This window comes from Salvia miltiorrhiza, chromosome 5 (assembly GCF_028751815.1).
Source record: "Salvia miltiorrhiza cultivar Shanhuang (shh) chromosome 5, IMPLAD_Smil_shh, whole genome shotgun sequence".
In the NCBI taxonomy this organism is placed as follows: Eukaryota; Viridiplantae; Streptophyta; class Magnoliopsida; order Lamiales; family Lamiaceae; genus Salvia; species Salvia miltiorrhiza.
In genome coordinates, this window is record NC_080391.1 from 13,897,181 (window position 1) to 13,920,343 (window position 23,163).

Sequence of the window (23,163 nt, forward strand, 5' to 3'; positions counted from 1 at the left end):
ACTTTAGTGGGACACCCAAAATAGAAATGTTGCCAACTTTAATGGGACGGAGGGAGTATAATAAGTTGTATTAATGTTGTAAGTTAGATGTAATTTGTTTTAAAAAATTATTCATATACTACACAAAATAACAAAATTAACATTGTCTACATCTCAAGTCTCATCAATTAAACTTCAACAAAAGCAAATTTAAATATTATATTATAATTGTGTTACAATATCAATATAAATAACTCAATTATATTAAATCATAAACTATATGTAACTTATAACATCTATATAATTTACTATATATTACATGAATGCATACAAGTATGAGAATATAAATATCATCAAATGATATAAAAGTGAATAAAATATAATATAGTATGTAAGTTATATCAATATACTGAGTTATGATATCAATATAAATAATTTATACTATATTAAATTATATAACTTACATACTATATTATATTTTATTTACTTTTATATCATTTGATGATATTTATATTCGCATACTTGTATGCATTCATGTAATATATAGTAAATTATATAGATGTTATAAGTTACATATAATTTATATGTTAGACGTAATATTATTTATAATATAATACTAATATTATAACTATGCTATTATATATGTAACTATTATAAGTTAGATGTATAATCTATTGTAAAACAATAATTTTAGTTATATATTATAACTATACTATAATATCAAAATAAACAATTTTATTTTATTGTATCACTTATACTATATACTGTATTTTATTTGTTTTTGTATCATTTGATGATATTTATAAATTCATGTACAATTGTATATATTCACATAATATAGATTATATACATCATTTTATAAAATTTATAAATACTTTTAAAAATATAAACATAAAAATATATATTATTTATTTTAAAACTATAGATTTTGATACGATATATACCGCGATTTTCGGTATACCAATATATACGGACAACTGCGGTATATCAGAATAAGGTATTGTACCTTATTACCGGTATATACTGAATATTAAGGTATACCGGAATAAGGTATGATACCGCATCACCGGTATATACAGTAATATTCGGTATATCAGTAATATGGTATCATACCGTGTTCCGGTATATACCTTTAATACGGTATTTATTGATTTTTTCGATATATACCGCGGTATCGGTATACACCGGTATACCCCGGTATCTGGAAAATCCATACTTTTACCTTACCGTAAATCTTCGGTACGGTATCATACCTTACCAAAAAAACCGGTATACCTTAAATTCGGTATTTTACGGTACGGTATGATCGGTATACCGAGTTTTCGGTATATTTTTCCAGCCCTATACGGGACTATAAAGAGAGAATTTCCCAGAAACGAAACGAGAATCAAAAATGGATATTCGATTTTTGTATTTGGGTCAGGTAAAATAAAAATGAAGTGGATTATGGGCCGGCCCATATGTTTAAGACATACTAATGAACCCTGTTGTTCGCATCTGAAACATTGAAGCTGGCATCAGATTTTGGTTCATAGAAGAAGAAGAAGAAGCTCACCAAAAAATCGCAAGTATGAACACTGACATTACGTCGGCGGCGAAGCCAGAGTACCCGGTGATTGATCGCAATCCTCCATTCACGAAGACCGTCGCCAACTTCAACACCCTCGACTACCTCCGCCTCTCCACCATCACCGGCGTCTCCGTCGTCGTCGGCTACCTCTCCGGTTTATTCACCAAACCTATTGGTCATTTCTGATTAAGTGCCTAAATGTTCGATGACTCTAATTTGATTGATTGAATTTATTGATTAGGGATTAAGCCCGGGATTCGGGGGCCGTCGATGGTGACGGGTGGTCTGATTGGAGTCATGGGAGGGTTTATGTATGCCTACCAAAATTCGTGCGGCAGGCTCATGGGATTTTTCCCCAATGAAGGCGAGGTTGCCAAGTACAAGAACAAGTATTGAATTTTTCCTAGGGTTTCTGCCGGTGAAGGATAATTCCTCTTGCTCATTACATTTCGATATTTTGTAAGAATGTCAACGACTTGTATGCTGTTGTTAATAATTAAGAGGTGGTTACTGAAACTTGGAATTACTTGTATTCAGATTGCTGCTTGGTGAATTTAACTGGCATTTCCAATGCTGATTAGCATCTGTTTTTCTTGTTATTTTTCAAAAATGTTGTTATCACAGACTCACAGTGTTGTGTAAGTTGTTGGGGAGTTTGCAATCATTATCATGATAACACCTCGTCTTTAAATGTCATTTGCATACATAATCATGATTTGTGCTGTTACATCTTTTGCTGATTGAGGATTAACCATAGATGGTATTGAGCGATTTTCTGCAAGAATAGGTGTATAATTAGTTACTGGTGTGTGCATCTGTTTTATCCTCCAGACATCAAAGGGCATTATTGTTTTCTTGAAGATTTGTCTTAAGACGTCGCAAAGAAACTAATACTAGAATTATAGATATATCTTAAGACTCTTTCTGGTGCAGAATAGCTGAATAGTTCATAGATGCATGATGGTAAGGCCTTCATACCTTCATGGAGGCTTTTCTTGTGGAATATTATAGTCTCAAGTAATACACCGGGTGAGAGATGTTGTACCATCATGGGAATGAAGTTGTTTCTCAAAATAACTACTGATGAGAAAGTCCTTGTGTGTGTATTTGTGTTTTGATATCTCTTGCTCTTTGCATTTCTGAACAATGATGGGCTTTTTTCTCAGGGGTTCTTGCCACAAAACGTTCTGATATTCAAGTGATAGAAAGCTCAGCTCGGTTTGTCTCTTTGTTATATCATAGTATTGGTTATTGACCAACCACTGTACTATCTAGTATCTGCTCCATGGTTTTAGTAGAAGAATAGTCGAACAAGGGATTCCCTTTGATTTAAGAAAGATTGCATTTGGCAACATGACTTCTGTGTGCATATATATGAATACGAGGAGTGTTCCAATTCCAAGTTTTCCCCTTTCTTGGATGGGCCTCTTAAGTTTATGTAGAGTGCTGGTAAAAATATAGTTTGTCTTCTCATTGAGTACTCTGTATTAGAATTGGCTTATACTGACATTGATAAAAATATGGAGTGTTTCTGAATTCTGAGTCATTAATACTTTTTCAGAAATTGGGAGGCGTGGATATTGAATTTAAAAATAAAAATATTAGAGTTATACTCCCTCCGTCCCCAAAACATCTTCCTAAGAAAGTCCACTTGATAATTCAATATGGAATGTTTTGCAATAGAATTTGGTGGAATATAATTATTATTGAATAAGTTTGTTAAAAAAATTGACATGTTTACAGTATAAATATTGACTATGATATTTATATTTGAAATAACCAGTAAATTATCTTACGAGCCCAACTAAAAAAAAAGTATAAAATCATTTAAAGAAAGTCCAAAATGATGGACCTAAATACAAGTTTAGAAGAGGACGTGGAGTAATGTGATGGTGGCAATTTGTATGGCTGTAAATATAGAGTATAGTCGAGGCGAAAGAAGGGTGTTGTGTTGTGTTGAGATATGTTGGGTGTTGAAATGATTTCCCCAAGATGTCCGAGCAGCCATGGGTGGCGTCGCGCAAACAAACCGGTGGTTTTAGTCCGACGACCCAAGGCTGTCAACATTTCCGAGCCGGCTCAGGCAGAGCTCAGCTGGCAAATTGTGGTTGGAGCTATAGGTAACTTTTCTCTGCTTTCTAGCTGATTAATTACATCTAAGAAATATATGTAACGCTATGCGCAGCTGGTGTTGCTCCATTTGTGGTGGCTGGGGTTGAGTTCAGCAAGAGAATTGTACGTAACCTAAACTAAGATTATTCGCATCTAATTTATATATATAAGTTGTGAATTGGCAATGGAAATGGCAGGTGGAACAGAGGAATTGTAAGGTGTGTAGAGGGTCTGGGCTTGTTCTCAGGGACAACAAGTATTATTTTCGATGCCCTCGTTGCGGTATGTATGTATTCGCTTTTCATCGTTATATTATACTCTCTCCGTCCCATTACAAATGTATCATTTTTTATAATGGGACGTCTCATTACAAATGTCTCGGTCCTTTTTTGGCAACATATTCTCTTTCTATACTTAATATTTAAATAATTTTCACCAACCACTTTATCTACTAATTACATACTAATGAGACATTTGTAATAGGAAGAAGTGAGTAGTATTCTTCAATGGAGTTGCAAAATATGTTTAAATGGAATATTATATGGTGCAGGTGGGTTTTTGCCGTGGCAATCGTGGAAGAGATTCTTCACTGGTTAGATGGAATGGAATGGCCCTTTGTTGTCTCACACATTTCTCTACCATGTATCATAATGTTTAATTAGGTTGCTTTTGGAATCTTCTTTCACGCCATTACTTAGATTTCATCATAATGTGACTATAAGCACTAATTAATTAATTGTCTCAAAATTTAAGAAGAAAATGATCTATTTATACTGCTACTACTTCTCTATTCGTCCCATAATATATAGTATGATCACTTTCTTTTTTTTTACTATCCCACACGAAATGCATAATTCATTTTTTTGATATGATCCCACTACTAATCTCTTATTTTCTATACTCACTTTCAATATTTATTTACAACTTTATTAATATGATCCATTATTATTTTTTCACTTCTCTCACAAAAGTGGATCACTTACTTCACTCACAACATACTTATAATATTTATTAAAATTGTGTCAACAAATTAAATACTGTATATTCTTTGATGATGAAGAGAGTATATTTTAATTTTGACGGGAAGATTTTATTGTTTCAAGAATAAAGAAAAGAAAACGATTCTGTTCTTCTTTGGCGGGAGTGGAATGGCACGTGAGAGATGTTCATTGATTGGTGAGAGGGAGGAAAATTTCAAATGTGTTAAAATCTAAATTGAAGGTATGTTAATACCAGTTCAACATTGGATAAAGCGTCTTTCACAGTAACGCAAATGAACTTCGGGTGAATAAGAAAAGAGTTACACACAAGCTATTCGAAATTCGACTTAAAAAAAGTTCGTTCAGAGCTTGATTATATAGTAAACGAGTCGAGTTCGAGTCTGATTTTGAGCTCAATATTTTTATCGAGTCGAGCTCGAGCCTGACAGCACTCGACTCTTTAAGCTTGCGAACCTCAGATTCGATTGTACACGAACATGTTTGCGAGCATGTTCACAAACCTTCCGTTGAGCCTTTAATCTAATTAGTGGACAAGTCTTAAACAAATCGAGCTCGAGCTCGAGTAATATATTAATTAAGAAATTTTTTCTAATGAGTCGAGTTCGAACATCATATATATGAACACTTAACGAGTCGAGCTCAAGCTCGAATTAGATATTATTGAGTATCACTCGAGCCGAGCTCAAACCAAGCTCGAGCTCGGTAAATGAGTGACAAGCCGAGCTCGATGAATAAGATAAAAGCTTGAATACCCAAATATTTGAACGAACCAAACTCGAGTCTGTTAGTATTTGGTTCAGTTCGACTCGTTGACCGGCCTACTTCATGTTATGGGAAGTTATGGTGTATTCATAGGCCCCGTTTGTGCCACATGTCTTATTTTTATTGAGTTTCATAGCTTTTATGTATATAAATTTATATTTTGAATATTCTTATTTATTTTATCTGTATAGGTAGCATATACTTTTGTTACATGTTTTACGACAATCTCACACTCTCATATTTCCTTCCTCTGAACATGTTATTAAAAGGTTGGGATTAATTGTGATGAGTAGTTATTAGTGTGGATAATCTTACGTAGTGCCTTTGGAAGAAACAAATAAACCTTATTTGAAATACCTTACACCACTTTCTGCTAAAAAAAAAAACCTTACCCCACAATTTTATCAATAACGTGTCAATATTTTCCACCGCAGCTCTCTCCTTAAAAAATGCATTATACATTGATTTCTTTGAGAAACTCGGGCCGTAAAATTTAATATTTACATCGATGTTATAATATTCTACCCCCACATGTTTGGCAGTAATCAATTGCGCATTAAATGTTTGAAAACAAATGCTTTAATTGTGGCAAAAATAAAATAAAGATGCATTTAGAAGAAGAAATTAAAAAAAAAAAATTTAAAGAAGGTGGAGTCATGGGGAAAGGAACAATAAATAGTGGGAGGATTGTCCGTTTTGGTGGTGAATATAGCAAGACATGTGCGTTTCGTCCTTACCTACTTCTAGAATGATGGATTGCATTTGCATTTGTATTTGTAACCTTCCCCCAATCTCATATATAAATCCAAATTCCACTGCACCAACCTGCTTAAACTTCAAATATGCATGCTTTACCTTATGTTCAAAATTGCAGCAAATTAAGTAATCCTTTCATATCTATAGCATACAGCGTTTCATCATGGATTTAATTTTAGTGTTGAATTTGTGCAGCTGCAGCGCCAAAACAAACTGAAGAAGATCCATGAATGAGGGTTGTCTGTATCTCCACTTGGTTTTAATTAATTAATTAACTAGCATCTTGTACCCAAAATATTTTTATATTTCCTTCTAAATATAAAGTTGATACAAATTTAATTAATATATAAAAAATTTTAAATATAATTTAAAAAAATAATATACTACTATAATTTTAGCTAAATATATTTGAGTTTAATATATAAAAAAAAAAAAAACAAAGAAGAATTCACTATAATAAAAAGTGATATTGTGAAAAAAAAATGAAATAAAAATATATTTATTCAAAAAAAGGAGAGAGACAAGAGAGAATTTTCTTAAGTTTTAAATTTTGAATAAATATAATTTTACATTTTAAATCCAATACTTACATAACATATACTCCTCAAATTAAATTCTCGTGTCATGATCTTTAATTTGATATGCATATCAAATATTTCATAATAGTCAAATTTCACAATTTTAAAAAAGAAATAAAATAGAAAAATAAGAAGTTACAAAAAAAAGAAAATAAAAAAAATATAATTTATAAACTAAATATTCAATCAATTTTATTATAATCACAAACTTGGCGCTCAATTTTATAAATGATTTGAAATTTTTCATTTTAAATATATTATAGATTTCCTTATGGAGGAAAAAAAAAACAAAATGAATTAATGAGTTGGTTTTTGGTTTTTTTGAAGCACGTTTGTGAGAACCCAATCACTTGGTAAATATTGTAAGGCAGAGTTTTTGTCCCGTTGATGAGATAAAATGTGAGATTTCTCATCACTTCACTTCAACTTCAACTGCAAATTAAAAGATGAATGCGATATGGATTTCTTTAAAGGAAAACATCAAGTGCAGCAGCAAGATTAAAGATGTAGCCCACAAAGCAACGGTGCCAAAACGCAGCAGCAGCTTTGACGAAGATAATGACACCACCACAAACAGGTTTCACGGTAAGAAATTCAAAAAAAAAAAAAAATCACTTCAAAGATGTAATCTAACTGCATGCTCTCTAATAAATTTGAGGAGCAGAGCTGGGAAAGGGAGAGGCTTCGAGAAACGTGATTGAGATGATATTCCGGTCAAGTAGTTCGGCAAAGGCAAAGCCGAGGAAGATAAAGCGAGTGCTGAAGGTGAACAATCCGGCCGACGTGGTGGCCAACTTCGAAAACTACAGAAGACAAGTGATGATGTCGTCGAAGCAGCAGCACCCGAGAACCGTGGTGGACGGCAACGAGGTGCTGCAGTTCTACGGCACCACCATGAGCTGCTGCTGCAGCAGACTCAGAGTATCTCGACTCTGCAGCCTTGCCGGCTGCCGGGTGTGCAGGCTCATCGCCTCGGGCTTCGACACTTACTACAACAAGATACACGGGATTCGGCTTAGCACCAAGAGCAACGCCATGACGGAGGAGGTTGGCGCCGCCGCCGCCCACAAAGCTGTCATCATTTGTCGGACCATAGCAGCTGGAGTTGAGTACAGTGTTGGAGATACCATACTTGTGCCTAATCCAACTGCGCTTCTCCCCTGCTTTGTTATACTCTTTCACTAAGGCTGCTCTCTCTTTGAATGCCTCTTTTCTCTTCCCTCATCTTCTACAAAAAGAATTTCACTATTTCTTATTTCTTTTTTACACTTTTTTATTATTTCTCCATTTTTGGTGTCATAATATTTTTCCTCCTCAACTGAAAATAAGAATGAGAAAGGGTGAAATTCTCTTTTGCAAAAAATGAGGCATTTAAAGGGAGAATTTGTTGTTATCATTCATTTTTTTCATGATAAATTTATCAACTAAAAAGAGCACACCCTAAATTTGTTGTTATCCCTTATTTTTTCCGTAATTTTCTGTGTTTTCTATAAGATATCTCCAACTTTCATTTTTCCTTAAAACCCCCCAAACTTCTAGCTTTATTTATAAAATGCCGCAAACTTTGTTTCTATTTAAAAATGCACAACTTTCGATGTTTTTCAAAAAATGTCCTCAACTTTCAGGGTTTTTAAAAAATATTTCGCTATACAAAAACCAGAAACAGAATGATGAATAACCTCATCAAATTCTTAAATGGAATATTGGAATTCCAACGCAGAATCAATTGGGGAGTTTGGACTTCAAGGATTCTCTTAGAATCCCACGTGTTCCTTGACTAAACTCTATTTCCTCGCTAGATTTTCTACTTTTTCTCTCCAAATTAGCGATTTAACTTGTTGTGGCTAAACCCACCACAACATGTATGTTGATTCTACATATTTTTATTTTATTTTTTATCAATGTAGATATGCATAACATGTATCTTATTAAAAATGGGTACTTATACATGTTAACGCATGAAGCTCTCAAAATCTTATAGTTACTAGATGCTCTCAAAATCTTATACTAGTTACTAGATTGTTATCAGATATCCCTCTGTTCATCAAAAGTGCTGTATGGTTTGGAGGACAAGAACTTTAATAAATAGTTGAAAAATATTTATAAAATAAAAAAATAGATCCACCAAATTAATTTTTTAAGCAATTAATAAATGATTTGTGAGATTAATTTTTGGTAAATATTTAACGCGAGTAGGGATTCAAGTAGCCCTTAATACTCATTTTTGTTATTATTACCTGACCTTTCAAAAAAAAAAAACTGAAAAATCAACTATGCACAACTGGTTGTTGTTCATGGCAGTGAAGGTTGGAAGAACATATACACAGCAGCAAAATACCAGAATCTGAGAAAAGAAAATGCACATAATAGAAGACAGGAGAAAGGAAGAAAAGCTTGAACTCGTAATATCCTAGTACCATGAGGATAATTCACTAATGAAAATAAAAATTATTTATGATAATATATATTGATAATATTCGGCAACAATTTTAAGGCCCCATAAGTATTCTTCCAAGGTTTTGCTGACATTGGTTAGAGGCATTTATGGGCGGCGTCTGAAAGTTATGAGCTTCTCTATTTCCGTACAGATTCACAATTTCATAGATTTGATTATTTTGGGTTGGTCCAGCTCCAGCTTCACCATCCAAACCTTCCTGGCTTTTCTGTTCACCTGCTGCTGCTGCTGGCCCTATTCCAACACCCAGGTCAAGGCTAATCGAATGCGCTCTCATCTTAGATGTTCCTGCGTATGCCGTACTTGCAGCGAATTCGTGGCTGCTGTTTCGTGCAATTGGGACGTCATGGTTGTGCTTCCCCTCGTACGTTGTAATAACAGCTTTCGGGTCATGAGATGCCCTCTCCACGTGCTTCCTCACAGGGCATCCAGCATTCGTGCACTTGTAGTAACTCCTGCATCACAAAGCAACAGCCATATCAGCTTTCATACAATAAGTAGGACTATAAGAAGTAGTTTTACACCAATACACTTCTAACATCATTCTAACAATTTTCGATAATGGCAGTATACACTGGCAAAAAAACATATAGGTAGAACAACCTGTCTCAGCACATGGGGAGAAAGATTCTAAAATCAGTTGAGGTTTACAAAGGCTTACAGATAGCTTTACTACAGCTGGTCAAAACTAAGACGATTAATTACCAACTTTTAAAGAAAAATGCAAAACAACCGCACATTTTTTATTTTTTTCAATTACAACATACCCAATTTTTTCAGCAATGTTTGCCCAACGTCTACCACGAAAAAACTATGTCATTCTATTGATGAAAAGAATTGGGTATGTTGTAAACTCAAATGGTTAAAATGTGGTATTATAATTGCAATGTTCTATAAGTTGTGTTGCAAATGCAATTGGTTTTGTGACTAATATTATATATAGAAATTAAGACAAATATGTGGTTGTCCTTCTGACTTTTATGGAAAATATAAGGTATGAACTAGAAAGAACACTTTGATAAATCTTAAAAAAAAATTATGAGATCAACTGCCCATACTGGCTACTGCCCATCGACAACACATTTAAAGTATTCTGTTATTCCATATTTTTATACCTTAACATTTATATTCTTCTGTAAAATCATCTTTATTGATGCATTTTTCACACAAATTCTGCCATCAAGGTATTTAAAAAAGAAATTATATTCTTCCTCATAACCTCAACGTGACTGACATAGCATGGCCGCTTCTAACTACAACTCTGACACCATCTTTATTCGGTCGCTCTCTTGTGATGTCTCAGACTCCTTCAAAACAAAAGTCCACCACCATATACAATAAAACAAGCCGCCTCTTATAAATCCTAAGTTGACTAGTCATTAGTGGTTATGTCAAAGTACCAAAGAATGCTACAATGTCATATCTCATTTTAGGGGGTGTTTACTTTTCATGATTGATAAGATACATGATTGAGTATTTTTATCTTCATTACTAGAATTTCTACAATCCCACATTTTCAATAGGATACGAATCAAGCAAAATCAGCTCATACGATAGAAATTATCAAAGGTCTTGGGATATCCAAAAGTTCCAATCCCATCTTAGTCAATGGATTAGCCTATACTATTTTTATCTACCTAGGCTAATCCTTAAAAGTAAACGCTCCCTTAGTTTATGCATTTTCAAAAATATTAAACCTCAATGGCTTTCAAGAAAAATCTTATGCAAGTTTCTCATTTAAATGAACTTGCAAAATTACGTGGGTGCATTGATAATAATTAGGATTTTTAAATATCTGGGGTGAACAGGAAGATGGTTCTAGGGGCAAAGTGCTATTAAATGCTTATCTCATCTATTAGGAAATTAGAACATTCCCAAGAATTGTTAGTACTAATAACTAACAAGTCAACGGCTGTCACATGTTTTCCAATCAAAAGGGGAAGGTCCAAATACTGATCGATCATAACCAAATTGCACAAATCTCAGGATATACAAGAATGACAAATACTAATAGACTTCAATGTTTCAAAATGCACCACACAACGCATTTCCAGTTTCTATTGGCAGCCTTCACAACCCAACATTCACCAACATAATACAATGCTTCACATGCAATTCATGGTTTTGCTTTCTTCTTTTTTATTGTTTCTCTTGTGGTTTTTATGTTCATATTATTCATTTAAAGAGTAATCTTTCCTTGTACCACTTTTTATCTTTTATCAGAAGGTACCAATGTTCTAAACCAATCTAGAAGGGGCCCAATGTTTTACTTACCTAGGATTTGGGTTTCCTCGGACAACTTTCTGGCCATACTTACGCCAGCGATATCCATCATCCAATATATCAACCTCACTCACAGTTTGAACAACAACTCGTGGTTCACGAATGGGTTTCACAACTGGTGTAACATCAGTACCATCCTCCATTTTCCTGCTCAGATTGGTCACCAATATACTCACAAGGGAATAACAAACAATTAAGCATACATTAGAAATTTTACAAAAGTACATACCTTCGTTTCAAGAAAGGATCATCATCTTCAGCATCATCATTTTGGCCATGAAACTGTGAACCTGAACCATCTATTCCCTCCTCATTTGTTTGCAGAGGTGACAGCATGGGAGAGCCACTTTGCTCCATATTATTAGCGTTCATCTTGTCTTCAACAACAGTAAATAAAATTGCATAAATGCTAGCCATATATACTTCCAAATGTGATCTTACGGAATAATTAATGAGCAGTCAAATTTTGAAAGTTGGAGCTTGGATATTTGAGGGAAGTCCAATTTGGCTTTACTAATTATGTGAAACTAATGATTAACATTCAACATGGTGGCAAGTTGAAAAGGCACACATAAGCATAACACATGTAAGGGAGAAACAAATCTAGATGACACTACCACTTTATGGTAAAATCTTAATAACAGATTGACTTTCTGAAAAATAAAATTGCATCAATTGAATGAGAACCCAAAAATCGTCTTGATATATAAACAAACTGTTTGGCGTAACCACATACAATGGACAGCAGAAAAGAAGATTTTGCAACTCGGTGAGACAACAAGCTTCAGCAACAAAGAGTACAGGTGGGTCAGATCAGAGAATTTCATTTCTTGACACTATGTGCACGGAAAACAGTTGGATATATATAAAGAGAGAGAGAGACATAGAGAGGGAGAGAAGCTACACATAATAGTATCAGTTCACACAACAGCATATTTTTAATTATTAAACAAAAAATAATAAAGTTAGGCCAGTTACCCTCTTGACCAGCCAATGATAAACCCTTGTCCAATTTATCCTCTTGAATGGACATAAGAGCCCCAGGATTGTGCCGACGTGCACTTTGAGGTTTGGGATGATCATGTGAACCCTTGTACACAATTTCTGTAATATGTCCACTTGGAGAGCGTTCAAAGATTTTTTTCACCTCACAGTTAGGATATGTACATTTGTAGTAACTTCGTGGAAACTCGCTTCCTTTAACCAGTTTCTGCCCATATTTTCTCCAGTTATACCCATCTTCTGATGTTCTTTCAGCTGAGACTGACGAGCTGCTATCTTTATGCTCAGAAACTGACGCTTGTGTACCCGTATTGGACTGCGCCCCTTGATTTGATTCATCAATATTATCATAGACAGATGAATCCTGTCGAGCTACTGCATGAGATTGTGATGCTAAAGAAGAGGGTGCAGCAGATTGAGAATATCGCTGATCTTGATGAGTGACTAGCCCATTTCGATTCATTCCTACAGGAATCTTTTCCCCAAAAAAAGGTATCCAATGAGATATATTTGCTTAAGTATTCACATGAGCCAGTAATTCAACACTTGCACCCATTAAAGTTGGATATGAAGATATTGGTTGATTAAAAGGTTCGGTCAGAACTCACTGATCCTAAAAATTAGATCTCCGCTCCAAATGTGTAACCTTTTTTTACCATGTCAACAGTAGCAGCAAAATAATCATTCATATGTTTGTGCACAAGACAAATCAATCAGAAGTTCTACCAGCTTGTCATTTGAATACAAGTTACTAAAATCATAAGATTGATAATGATCACGAGACATTAATTGAACACCGTGGACATGCAAGCTGATGCTACTATTCTGAAGAAATTATTTGGACAGCACGATATATCAAGACTAATCTTATGAAACATAATTTAAAAAACATTTTGCGACCCATTCAATTGTTTGAGCCCATGCAGCTTATTTTGAAAGCTATACCATACATGAGAATGATCTTAAGACCAAAAGGAAAGTTTTGGGACATTACCGACATCCCTGCAGAAGATAATCCTGATGTGGTACTAACTCCAGTATGAAACCTAAATTCAAAACCACTGGAAGTTCTTTCATCTACAGCATTACCACTAGCGAAATTTTTCTCTAACATAATCGCTGCATTTTCACCAGATGATTGCATCATCTGAGGCTTGAAAAAGGAACCCGTGGTCGGAGAAGGCTCAGCCTGCAAAGTAACAGGGAATTCAAATAAATGAACTTTTCCTAGACGCTAGCTGTACCAAATCTCCTATAGATCTCCACAGAAATCAAAAGAAATTTGATGTCAGTACAATTTAAAAGTTTTTATTTTCAAAGTTCCAATTGCAAAATAAAACAATTAACTGCACTTCAGATGACAATGCCAAATGCACCCCAATGATACCATTGGCGGAATTTGATGCTTTAAATAAGCTCAAGCATTCCAATGTACCATATAGTTTCCAGGGACCAACACAGTAGAAAATTTCGAAGCGCTACTAAGCCCAGGAAGATTCAATTTGCAAGAAACAACACAAAGACTTGAAACCTTTCACTCTACAATTCTAATCACTCCTTTGATCAGTGGCAATCTTCTTTATCAGCATGCTGCTTCTTATCGCTCAGATCTTCACTTGACAGTACAAAATGTGAACGGTTATGGTTCTAATAAAAGGAATGGTTTCATATTCCTCCTTCTGAGTGGTTATTCCTCTTTATTCACATGTCTTTCCAATTTCAGGCTCCATTAGCTCAAAAGATTCATATTGCCAAGTCTCCACAAAAGGTTTAAAGTTGCTAAAGATAATTCCATCTAGAAACCAATAAAATACACCCTAATGCGAGCATCAGAATCCATGGGTCCCGAAACACACGCAACTGGACACATATATTATTCACTCAACGATTAATATTCTCAAACTAGCACTCAATGGGAAAAGACGTATTTTTCAACGACACCATGATGATGAAAACGAACCAACGTCAAATCAATAATGAAATCCACCCACTAATTCCAATTAAATAACCCAGAAAATCATACTTTGGCGTCAGTATAACAGCATGCTTTCAGACTGAAACTAAAAACACACAATTCACGCGACCAAGAACGGCAAAGCTGTGTGTTTTTCGGCAGAATGCTTTATGACAGAGCGGTTAATAACCTAATTAGGAAACAGAGGTTGAATTTCAATTTTATTCCACATTTGAAACAACATTAAACTCGGTACCGGATCCGAATCTGAATCTGTCCTGCTAAACTAGTGCATAAATTCACTCAAGGACTAGACAAGTGAAAAAGAGAGGGGGATAAAAGTAGAAAAAGGAAAATGAAAAGAAGGGAAAGGCGACCTTAATGTTAGAGAGAAGAACGGGAGACTCGAGGAAGGAGGTCGGGCTGAGACCGGGAGGAATAGTAATGCAAGTAGACCTAGAGATCGGGAGCTTGGCCGGGGACATGAGGCGGTACCTAGCTCCGTTGGTGGATCCGCCGGCATCGGTGACGTGATCGTGAGCTGAGGTGACGTTTTCGGAGTGCGGGTGGGAGTAGTGAGGCAGTGAGTGGGAGCGGTCTTCCATTGAAGGAAAGGAGAAATTAATGAGAGAAGGAGAGACGAGAGAGGTATGTAGGTATGTATTTGAGAAACAGCGAAGGATTGGGGGAAAGAGGGGAGGGGCACGATGGTAATTTCCACACAGGGTATCGTCAGAGCCGAGAAAGGACCGTTCAAGTTCGACGTTGTTGACTTTATAGATTCGGATCTGCCTTCCTATTGGCTACTCGCTTCTTATCCAGTTCTTTTCTCTTTTTTTTACATTTAACCCCGTTTTGCTCTCTCAACAATCAAAGTTTTACACTGTAAGCCAAAATTATTAAAGCTTTTCCTTCTTGTCCACATCTCTGCCAAAAGAAGGGTAAAATCTTGTCAACAGATTGAGGGGCCAATCATTCAATCCCTATTTTGTTTTTACTTCATTCCTGTATTATTCAATTGCTTGTTTTTGGGATGCGCTGGAATGAGAAAGAGTAGAGATTGATTTATTAGATTGAAGAAATAAAACAGCAATGCAGTATGAAAGGAGAAAAAATTGTTGCATCATCATGAAACCAATAAAATATGGAAGCGCAACAGAATCTAGAAAGCGAATCCGAAAAATGGTTAGTTGCGGTATAGAAAACAGAAAGAGATTAGTGGGATTGGATATGATAAAAAAGAAAAAAAGTAGGACCACAGCAATCATACAACATTTGACAGTTGGTGGTCTGAGTTAAGAATCTCAGCCTAACCTGTACCAACAAACATTAATTCTCTCCTCCACATTATTCTATCTTCTCTTCTCTTCTCCACATTGTAATTTTCGACACAATAGGAATCAGGAATCAACGGCGGCTGAATCCAGCCTCTTCTTCAATACAATAATAATTACGATACATATGATTATGAAGGGAGTACACAGTATACACAATAACTAACCAAATCAAGAAGATACACCTTGTTACTTTTTCTTTGCATTACACACCAGCTACTCAGCTTCTTCCATAGAACATGGCATGAAAAGCCAGGAAATACTAGTTATATCTTCAACGAATTAATGCCCCACAAACAACCAAAACCAGTAGATGCTGGTGTAAAGGTGAACAAGTTTACCTTCATATGGCGTGCCACACTGATGCCCTGTAGAAACAAAAATGATTGCACAATCTATACTTCTGATAGATTGGTATAATAAACATACATACTCCCAAGAAATTCCATCCTAGGAAACTCAAGATTGTAAAACACCGTAAGTGGCGATAAAGCATTTCACCAACCATCAATCCACTATATGTTCCAAAATAGAGCTCTAAAAGGAAGCCGCATTTCTCCACTGGGAGAACTACTAACCGAGACAACCTGCTCGCGGCAGTAATTTTGATTATGTAAGAGGTTGATATTTATGTCTGCATCTTTAGCTCAACAGAGCCAGAGCAAACATGGAAAGCAACTACTTCGCAGTTTCCACGAAAGAAATTCATTACCCAAAATAAATAAATGAATTCAATCGAACAGGGGCTAGACTTAAATAGGGATGATGCAATGTACCATTAGGAACATTGGATCTTCCATTTGGTCTTGGAATCAGCTAAAAAATGAATGATCAACATGATACAAGTCATATTAATCAAAACATCTGAACCATGGACATTGGTTCAGATAGTATTTCAAGAATTCCTTGCTCATTAACAACTAAGGGAAAAACCAGATTTGGTCATCATGCCAAAATCTTGGTGATAAAAAAAAAGGCAAAAAAGCCTTCCACATATTGGCATTCTATTCAAACACATGCATAGACCACCTAAAGTTTGAGAACTTGCATATCACTGTGGATAGTACACTGGTGGGTATTGAGATGATACATCATATCCACCATAAGCTATACCCCTGTTATAATAACCATGTTGTGCATGTGTTTCTGGATTATAGGAATTGGAGGTTGATGGATTTAGGTTCCCGGAGAAGCCCAAAGGGGCTCCTGACAACCCATACAAGTCTGCAGATGAGCCCACATATGGGGCAGCAACCACAAGAGATCCTGTCATGCCATATGCTCCAGAAGATGAACCAAGGTATGGAGCAGCATGATCTGGCAACAAGCCTACCCTCTTCATAGAAGATGGCTGTGGTGGGCGAAAACCTGAGTTGCCACTAAATTTCCTTTTAAATGCTGATGGAGCAGCAGCAGTCGCCTTTATTCGCTTGTTCCCATTATGTTTTGGTTGCTTTGGTGGCTGCTGAGGTTTGGGTACAGGGGCTACAGCAGGTCTTTTCCTGTCAGCCTTCTCCTTTTCCAACTTCTCGATACGCATCAACATTTCATCTTTTGGGTACTGAGATTCCAAACCATGATCCTCGACGCACTTAATCACCGACTTCAATGCACTAATTTCTTTCATTGCAGCATCATTCTACAGAGGAACATAATAAAGTAAGTATTCCCCATTGCAGATATTCTGCAGCCCAAATCTCTTACAGTCCGCAGTAACTATCAAATAAGACATTTAAGAAGCTAATATCCCTTCTACCAACATTGACTAATTAGTGAAATTGATTTGACTAATGCACTTCAGCAATGACCCTTCTCGAATCATAAATATCATATGTCGATAAGTTAATGAAAGCTATTCGACAGGGGATTTTAGTTTTCTAGAAATTACCAAACTAGTGAAAATTATTGACTAATGCATTATTTTAGCCATGATCTTTTGTAGAATCATTGATATCAGAAGATAATGAAGCTATTTGACATATATTCTTAACAAGTTCAAGAACAGAGTACTAGCCTCCAATTAAAAAGTGGCGTAACACATCTGATGGAAAACAGCTACTACAAGCATCTCCGGGTTGACTTTACAGATTTTTCTCTTAGTTAATGTGCATTTATTATCATCAGCAATCCAATATATCCAATGATAGAGCACATAAATGACAAATCACCTTCAGATTTACCATATATACAAAAGCTTTGTGATAACAACCCAATCAACTTTGAAATGCACCAACGGTAAGAGGGATACCCTCACAATACAAGGTAAATGAAGAAATATTTAACAGTATTACCAATGACTGGCGAGAACTCTTCCCACTCTTACGCACTTTCTGGGCAAATTTCTTTGAATCCATCACATATGCTTTCAGTAAGGGCACTGGAGGGTACTCATCAGTTAGCTCAAACTCAAAAACGAATTTGAGAGCTATAAGTTGTTTGCCCTTACTTACAAGCCTCCGTACAACATCTGTTGAAAACCATAATTTTGTTGCTCACATCAAAATTTGAACTAGATGAGCATGAAATATAAGAGCACAGAAAATCAACTGTCTAGATTTCAAAATATTTTTAAAACAGACAATGGGGCTAATCAGAATGCATAGGCATCATAACCAGCTCAAGCCTTGACTTGTACAATGATGGAGGCTCAGTTTGTAAGCATAAAGCTAAAGATCATATCTATCATTATATTTCTTATGTCCATGAACATGGTCCATGAGAATATGACCTCATTCTCATACCCTAGAATGATTGAAAATTTTGAATAGTCTGGTATGATCAAGTTATCATGACGGGATATTTCACATCCAAATCCAAATTAGGCTGTAATTTAACATAGTATTCAAGTAGAGGTCTCTAGAAAACTAGATCCTAAATCACCCATCTCAGTCATAATCGAGTAGGGAACAAATTTTCTCTACCTAAGGCTTTTAATACCTATAAAGAATCTTCACTTGACTGCGAAGTTGGTCTCACATTTACCACTGATATTGTTGTCTAATTCCTTAAACTTGATAACCATTCCAATTAATGGCCCTAACAAGTTAGAATTCCCTCATTAACAGGCTTTGAATAATCAATTCATCATGATGCCAGATGAGATCATCGGAATCGATCATTTTGACATAGGTAAGTGATGATCATATCTGCAAATATCTCTAACAGGTTGCAGCATATTAATATCCAACAAACGCATTCTTAAGATGTTACAGTGCATCCACGAAAAGACTGGAGTCCAATAAATACAAAAACCACAAATGGCCTGATAGTTCAGGTTGTAACACCACCCAAATTTCATCAGAAGATGCCCAATGCACAAAATGCAAGCAATTATAGTGAAGATTAGTTAAGATATAATGTTCACTAAGATAACTATGCAAATGAACACATTAATAAGTTCACATGTTAATACATACTTACCAGAAATTCTACCCTCGAGGCGGAGAACTCGACACAAGTCAACCGTCTGTCGATATCTAGCGCTCATAACAACATAATCAACTAGCTCATTGACATCAAACTCGCCATCAATCAACAGATTATAAGAAGCCAGGAGCTGCAAATAACCCAACCTCTCCAAACCCCAGTCTTCCTCTTTCCCTTCTTCATCCCCTTCACAATTCAATTCCGCCATCTTCACCTTCCACTCTGACGCGACGGCTGTGGCCCGCTCCCTAACCTCCGCTCTCATCTCCACCCCAGCCCTCATCAACTCCTCCAACAACACCACGCAAGCCGTCCTAAGCCTAGACCCCGACCCTAACTTGTCATCCCAAAAGCCCTCCAACGTATCCAAAACCATCGAGCCCGCGTCCGGAGCGTGCTTGAACGCGTCGGCCAACTCAGCCCTAATCGCAGCCCTTTCCTTGGGACGGTCAAGTACGTATTTGCGCAAACCCAAAGCATCCATTTTTTCACAGAAGGACTTCAGCTCGGGTCGGGCCAGCACCGGCTCTGACAATAGCGAGTTTTTTTCGTTACCGGTTTTAGAGGATTCTAGGGCTTGAAGGACGGCCAATTTGTCGAGGAGCTCGGATTGGGCGCCGGAGAAATACGAGTCGAGATCAGTCCATGCGAAATTCAAGGAGGAGAGCGAAGAGGAACGCGATTCCAATTCTTCGAAGGCTTTTTTCAAACTCTGCTTCTTCTCGTCGACGAGGCTGAGCGCCTGTTCGATCGATTTTACAGTCGTCAACGCCATAGCGTTCAGAATTGCGGACTGTGCTGAGCGCGGGATTTGGTAATCAGTGGGCACGCAAATTTCTGAATAACATTTATTGGTAACGGAATCCAGAGAGACCAACAGTGGAACACAATGAAGAAGAACGACGATGCTACACGAGACGTGTTGCTTTAACAAAAATAAAATAAATGTATTTTATGAGGAGTAGGGCTGGGAATCGGGTCGGGATCGGGTACCCTACCCGAAAAAATCGGGTACCCGATCCCGAAAATGCCAGAAAAACGCCAGCCGACCCCGAACCCGAAAATTAATCGGGTACCCTAATACCTGACTCGGGTACCCGAGTCGGGTATTCGGGTACTCGAAATTACCCGATCAAAATTAGGTTTTTGAGGTCAAAATGTGAAATCGGGTATTTCGGGTATTAGGGTACCCGAATTACCCGATTTGTGCTTAATCGGGTATTAGGGTACCCGAATACCCGAAAATACCCGAAAAATACCCGATTTTTTTAAAAAAAAAAACGAAAATATAACCCCTATTTTAATGCTTTGCCCTATATAATCTTGTACATTTTCAATTCCCTGTTTTTAACAAATAATATATAACATCAAATCCAAAATCAACAACCACAAATCTCAACTCCGAAGTCTAAAATTTTAAATGGAACGAACGTCTAGTACCCAAGTCTAATACACAAAGTCAAAGTCTAGTACACAAACTCACAAAGTCTCAAACAAATGTCAAAGACAAAGTCTAGTACACAACTAGATCACAAAATGATGCCCATAGCTACGAGCCTACGACTACGATGCACGAGTTCCACTTAGCTCCGTTTGACTCTGTGGCGGCCTCGAATCACCATGAGTATAGCTATGGAGCACTGTAAGAATTAAGAAATTGAAATTGTGTGGGCTGCGCAACGCATATGGAGGTAACCTCCATCGAGAACTCTAGACTGCACCTCATCAAGATAATAGGTCACATATCTTACTGCCCCATCGTTTGCTGTTGCATTGTCTAGCGTGCAACAAAGCAATCTCTGCAAGCCCCAATCCTTCATCGACATCACAATAGCCTCACCAATATCAATGGCTTTGTGACTAACGATCTTGACAAATGTAATGATCTTCTTATGTAATCTCCAATCCTTACGAATGAAGTGTGCAGTAACACACATAAAATTGGTGTTGTTTATTGAAGTCCAGCTATCTGTGGTCAATGAGACCCTACCCATGCCCTTCTTGGTGAAGAAAGTCTTCAACCTATCTTTCCGCTCCAAGAAGATCTTCACACAGTCAGCTCTGATCGTTTGCCTTGTAGGAATTTGGAACATTGGGCAAGCAGCAGCAACAAATTTTTGGAAGCCCTCCTTTTCCACATGTGTGAATGGGAGCTCATCAAGGATAATCATCTCAGCCAAAGTGAGTCGAACAAACTTCTGATCAAACTTCCAAGCTGACAATGAGCTAGTTCCATCCGTGCTGGCAGGTGTGAAATGCAATACAGTTTGACCTTCCGTTGTATTTTTATGCTTTTTGGAGCACGAAATAGTGTGGTTCTTGAGGCCATTCGTCCCATTACGGTATGAATCGGCGCAAATTACAGCTCCACATGTCTTGCACTTCCCCTTGCGTGTCTTCTCCGGAGGATCACCTTCTTCAACCCACATAAGTGTGAAACCTTTCCAATGATCTGAGCGTGCACTTCCTTTTTTCCTTTTCTTTGATACACCACTTTGAGATCCGGTTTCTATTGTTTCTTCCCCGTCTTCGCCGATAGGAATATCCTCTAACCCATCATCATCCATATCATCATTCATATCAATAGCGTCTTCCTCAACACGATTACTATTGCGAGAAGATGCCATAACAATGTAGCAAACTACAAAATAAGTAAACACACTCATTTAGTCATTTAGAAACTGAATTCATAAAGAAAATTGTCATAATAGCTCAAACTAATTTAGAAACAATCAATCAAGCCAACTGAAATCAATCAAACCAATAATAGATATGATGAAATCAATCAAACCAATCAATACCAAATGAAATCTAAAGCCAACTGTACCAAATACCAATCAAACCAAGCAAAACATTCAAATTGAATTCTGAACCGAATCAATCAATGAATCAATATTACAATAAAATACATAAAGCCAACTGAATCAAACATTCTAAAGCCAATTGAATCAAACATTCAAATTGATGCATAACAGATGTGATTTAGCTAATTTATATCAAACATTCAAACTCAACTGAATCAAACATTGAACTCAACTGAAATCTAAAGCCAACTGAATTCATAACACATTCACATTGAGTCATTTAAAAAAAAAGGAAGAATAAGAAGATTCAGAAGAAGAAGAAGAATCGTACGGACCTGGGGAGTGGGGACGGCTGGCGGCGTCTGCTCGGACCTGCTCGGAGGCGGCGCGGTTGCTGGGACGATGGCGGCAGCTGCGTCCTGCGTCCTGCGCGGCTGGCGGCGTCTGCTCGGTATTTCGGCGGCAGCTCGCGACCTGGCTGGGGGCGACGGAGGCCGGCGCCGGCGCGCCGCGTGAGGAGGCTGGGGAGGCGGGCAGAGGGATGGGAGGGCAACTGGGCAAGGAAAGTTTGGAACAGAGAGGGAGGCGGGCAGCAAGAAGGAAGGAAGAAGGAAGTCTAGGGCTGGGTGGGAAAGTCAAAGTTTTTGAAATTAATTTAATTAATTAAATAATTTAATATATAATTATTAATTAATTGCAAAAATCGGGTATTTTCGGGTATACCCGATACCCGATATTTTAGTACCCAAAATACCCGATACCGACCCCGAACCCGAAATTTTCGGGTATAGGGTACCCGATACCCGATTTTTTCGGGTCGGGTAATCGGGTACCCTATACCCGAACCCTATCTTCCCACCCCTAATGAGGAGCCTCAAAAATGTCTTCAATTTAAAATTTATTTATTCATTTATTAATTTTAGGGTTAATTGCATGTAATATCATGAACTTAACGCGAAATCCAAATTTAGCACGACTTTAAAAAGTTCCAATTAATATCACCACCTATGCCCCGTGTCCAATTTTAGCACCGTTTTTTGACGTGGCTTGTCGGCACATGCTTCGATCCTACGTGTCATTGACGTGGCTAGCCGGTACAAGCTTCCGACCGACGAGCCAAGCTCTCTCTCTCTCTCTTCTGCCGCCT

At 36.9% G+C, this 23,163-nt stretch overlaps 5 protein-coding genes across 10 annotated transcripts; 3 read left to right on the plus strand and 2 right to left on the minus strand.

Moving 5' to 3' along the window:
* The first annotated feature begins 1,324 nt into the window (after positions 1 to 1,324).
* On the plus strand, positions 1,325 to 2,240 carry LOC130986208 (uncharacterized). The gene is made up of 2 exons (XM_057909526.1): positions 1,325 to 1,703; positions 1,791 to 2,240. Exons 1-2 carry the CDS (start codon positions 1,550 to 1,552, stop codon positions 1,943 to 1,945), a joined length of 309 nt encoding a protein of 102 aa, XP_057765509.1. The 5' UTR covers positions 1,325 to 1,549; the 3' UTR covers positions 1,946 to 2,240.
* Positions 2,241 to 3,084: 844 nt separating this feature from the next.
* Positions 3,085 to 4,440, plus strand: LOC130986207 (uncharacterized). 2 transcript variants are annotated; one of them, XM_057909524.1, is made up of 4 exons: positions 3,085 to 3,669; positions 3,735 to 3,784; positions 3,859 to 3,943; positions 4,212 to 4,440. In XM_057909524.1, the coding sequence occupies exons 1-4, from the start codon at positions 3,513 to 3,515 to the stop codon at positions 4,256 to 4,258; spliced, it is 339 nt and encodes a 112-aa protein (XP_057765507.1). In that variant the 5' UTR covers positions 3,085 to 3,512; the 3' UTR covers positions 4,259 to 4,440. The 2 variants fall into 2 exon arrangements, with proteins under 2 accessions (XP_057765507.1, XP_057765508.1); XM_057909525.1 differs by having other exon boundaries at positions 3,868 to 3,943.
* A 2,662-nt stretch (positions 4,441 to 7,102) lies between these two features.
* Positions 7,103 to 8,189, plus strand: LOC130986209 (uncharacterized). Its single transcript, XM_057909527.1, has 2 exons — positions 7,103 to 7,343; positions 7,423 to 8,189. Exons 1-2 carry the CDS (start codon positions 7,205 to 7,207, stop codon positions 7,941 to 7,943), a joined length of 660 nt encoding a protein of 219 aa, XP_057765510.1. The 5' UTR covers positions 7,103 to 7,204; the 3' UTR covers positions 7,944 to 8,189.
* A 1,005-nt stretch (positions 8,190 to 9,194) lies between these two features.
* Positions 9,195 to 15,534, minus strand: LOC130986210 (probable WRKY transcription factor 20). 5 transcript variants are annotated; one of them, XM_057909528.1, is made up of 6 exons: positions 14,830 to 15,534; positions 13,493 to 13,687; positions 12,475 to 12,973; positions 11,726 to 11,873; positions 11,488 to 11,643; positions 9,195 to 9,668 (listed from the first exon to the last, which is right to left on the minus strand). In XM_057909528.1, exons 1-6 carry the CDS (start codon positions 15,055 to 15,057, stop codon positions 9,248 to 9,250), a joined length of 1,647 nt encoding a protein of 548 aa, XP_057765511.1. In that variant the 5' UTR covers positions 15,058 to 15,534; the 3' UTR covers positions 9,195 to 9,247. The 5 variants fall into 5 exon arrangements, with proteins under 5 accessions (XP_057765511.1, XP_057765516.1, XP_057765513.1 ...); XM_057909533.1 differs by having other exon boundaries at positions 14,030 to 15,534; XM_057909530.1 differs by having other exon boundaries at positions 13,934 to 15,534.
* A 1,076-nt stretch (positions 15,535 to 16,610) lies between these two features.
* Positions 16,611 to 20,174, minus strand: LOC130986211 (truncated FRIGIDA-like protein 1). The gene is made up of 3 exons (XM_057909534.1): positions 19,207 to 20,174; positions 18,078 to 18,253; positions 16,611 to 17,425 (listed from the first exon to the last, which is right to left on the minus strand). The coding sequence occupies exons 1-3, from the start codon at positions 19,985 to 19,987 to the stop codon at positions 16,838 to 16,840; spliced, it is 1,545 nt and encodes a 514-aa protein (XP_057765517.1). The 5' UTR covers positions 19,988 to 20,174; the 3' UTR covers positions 16,611 to 16,837.
* Positions 20,175 to 23,163: the final 2,989 nt, after the last annotated feature.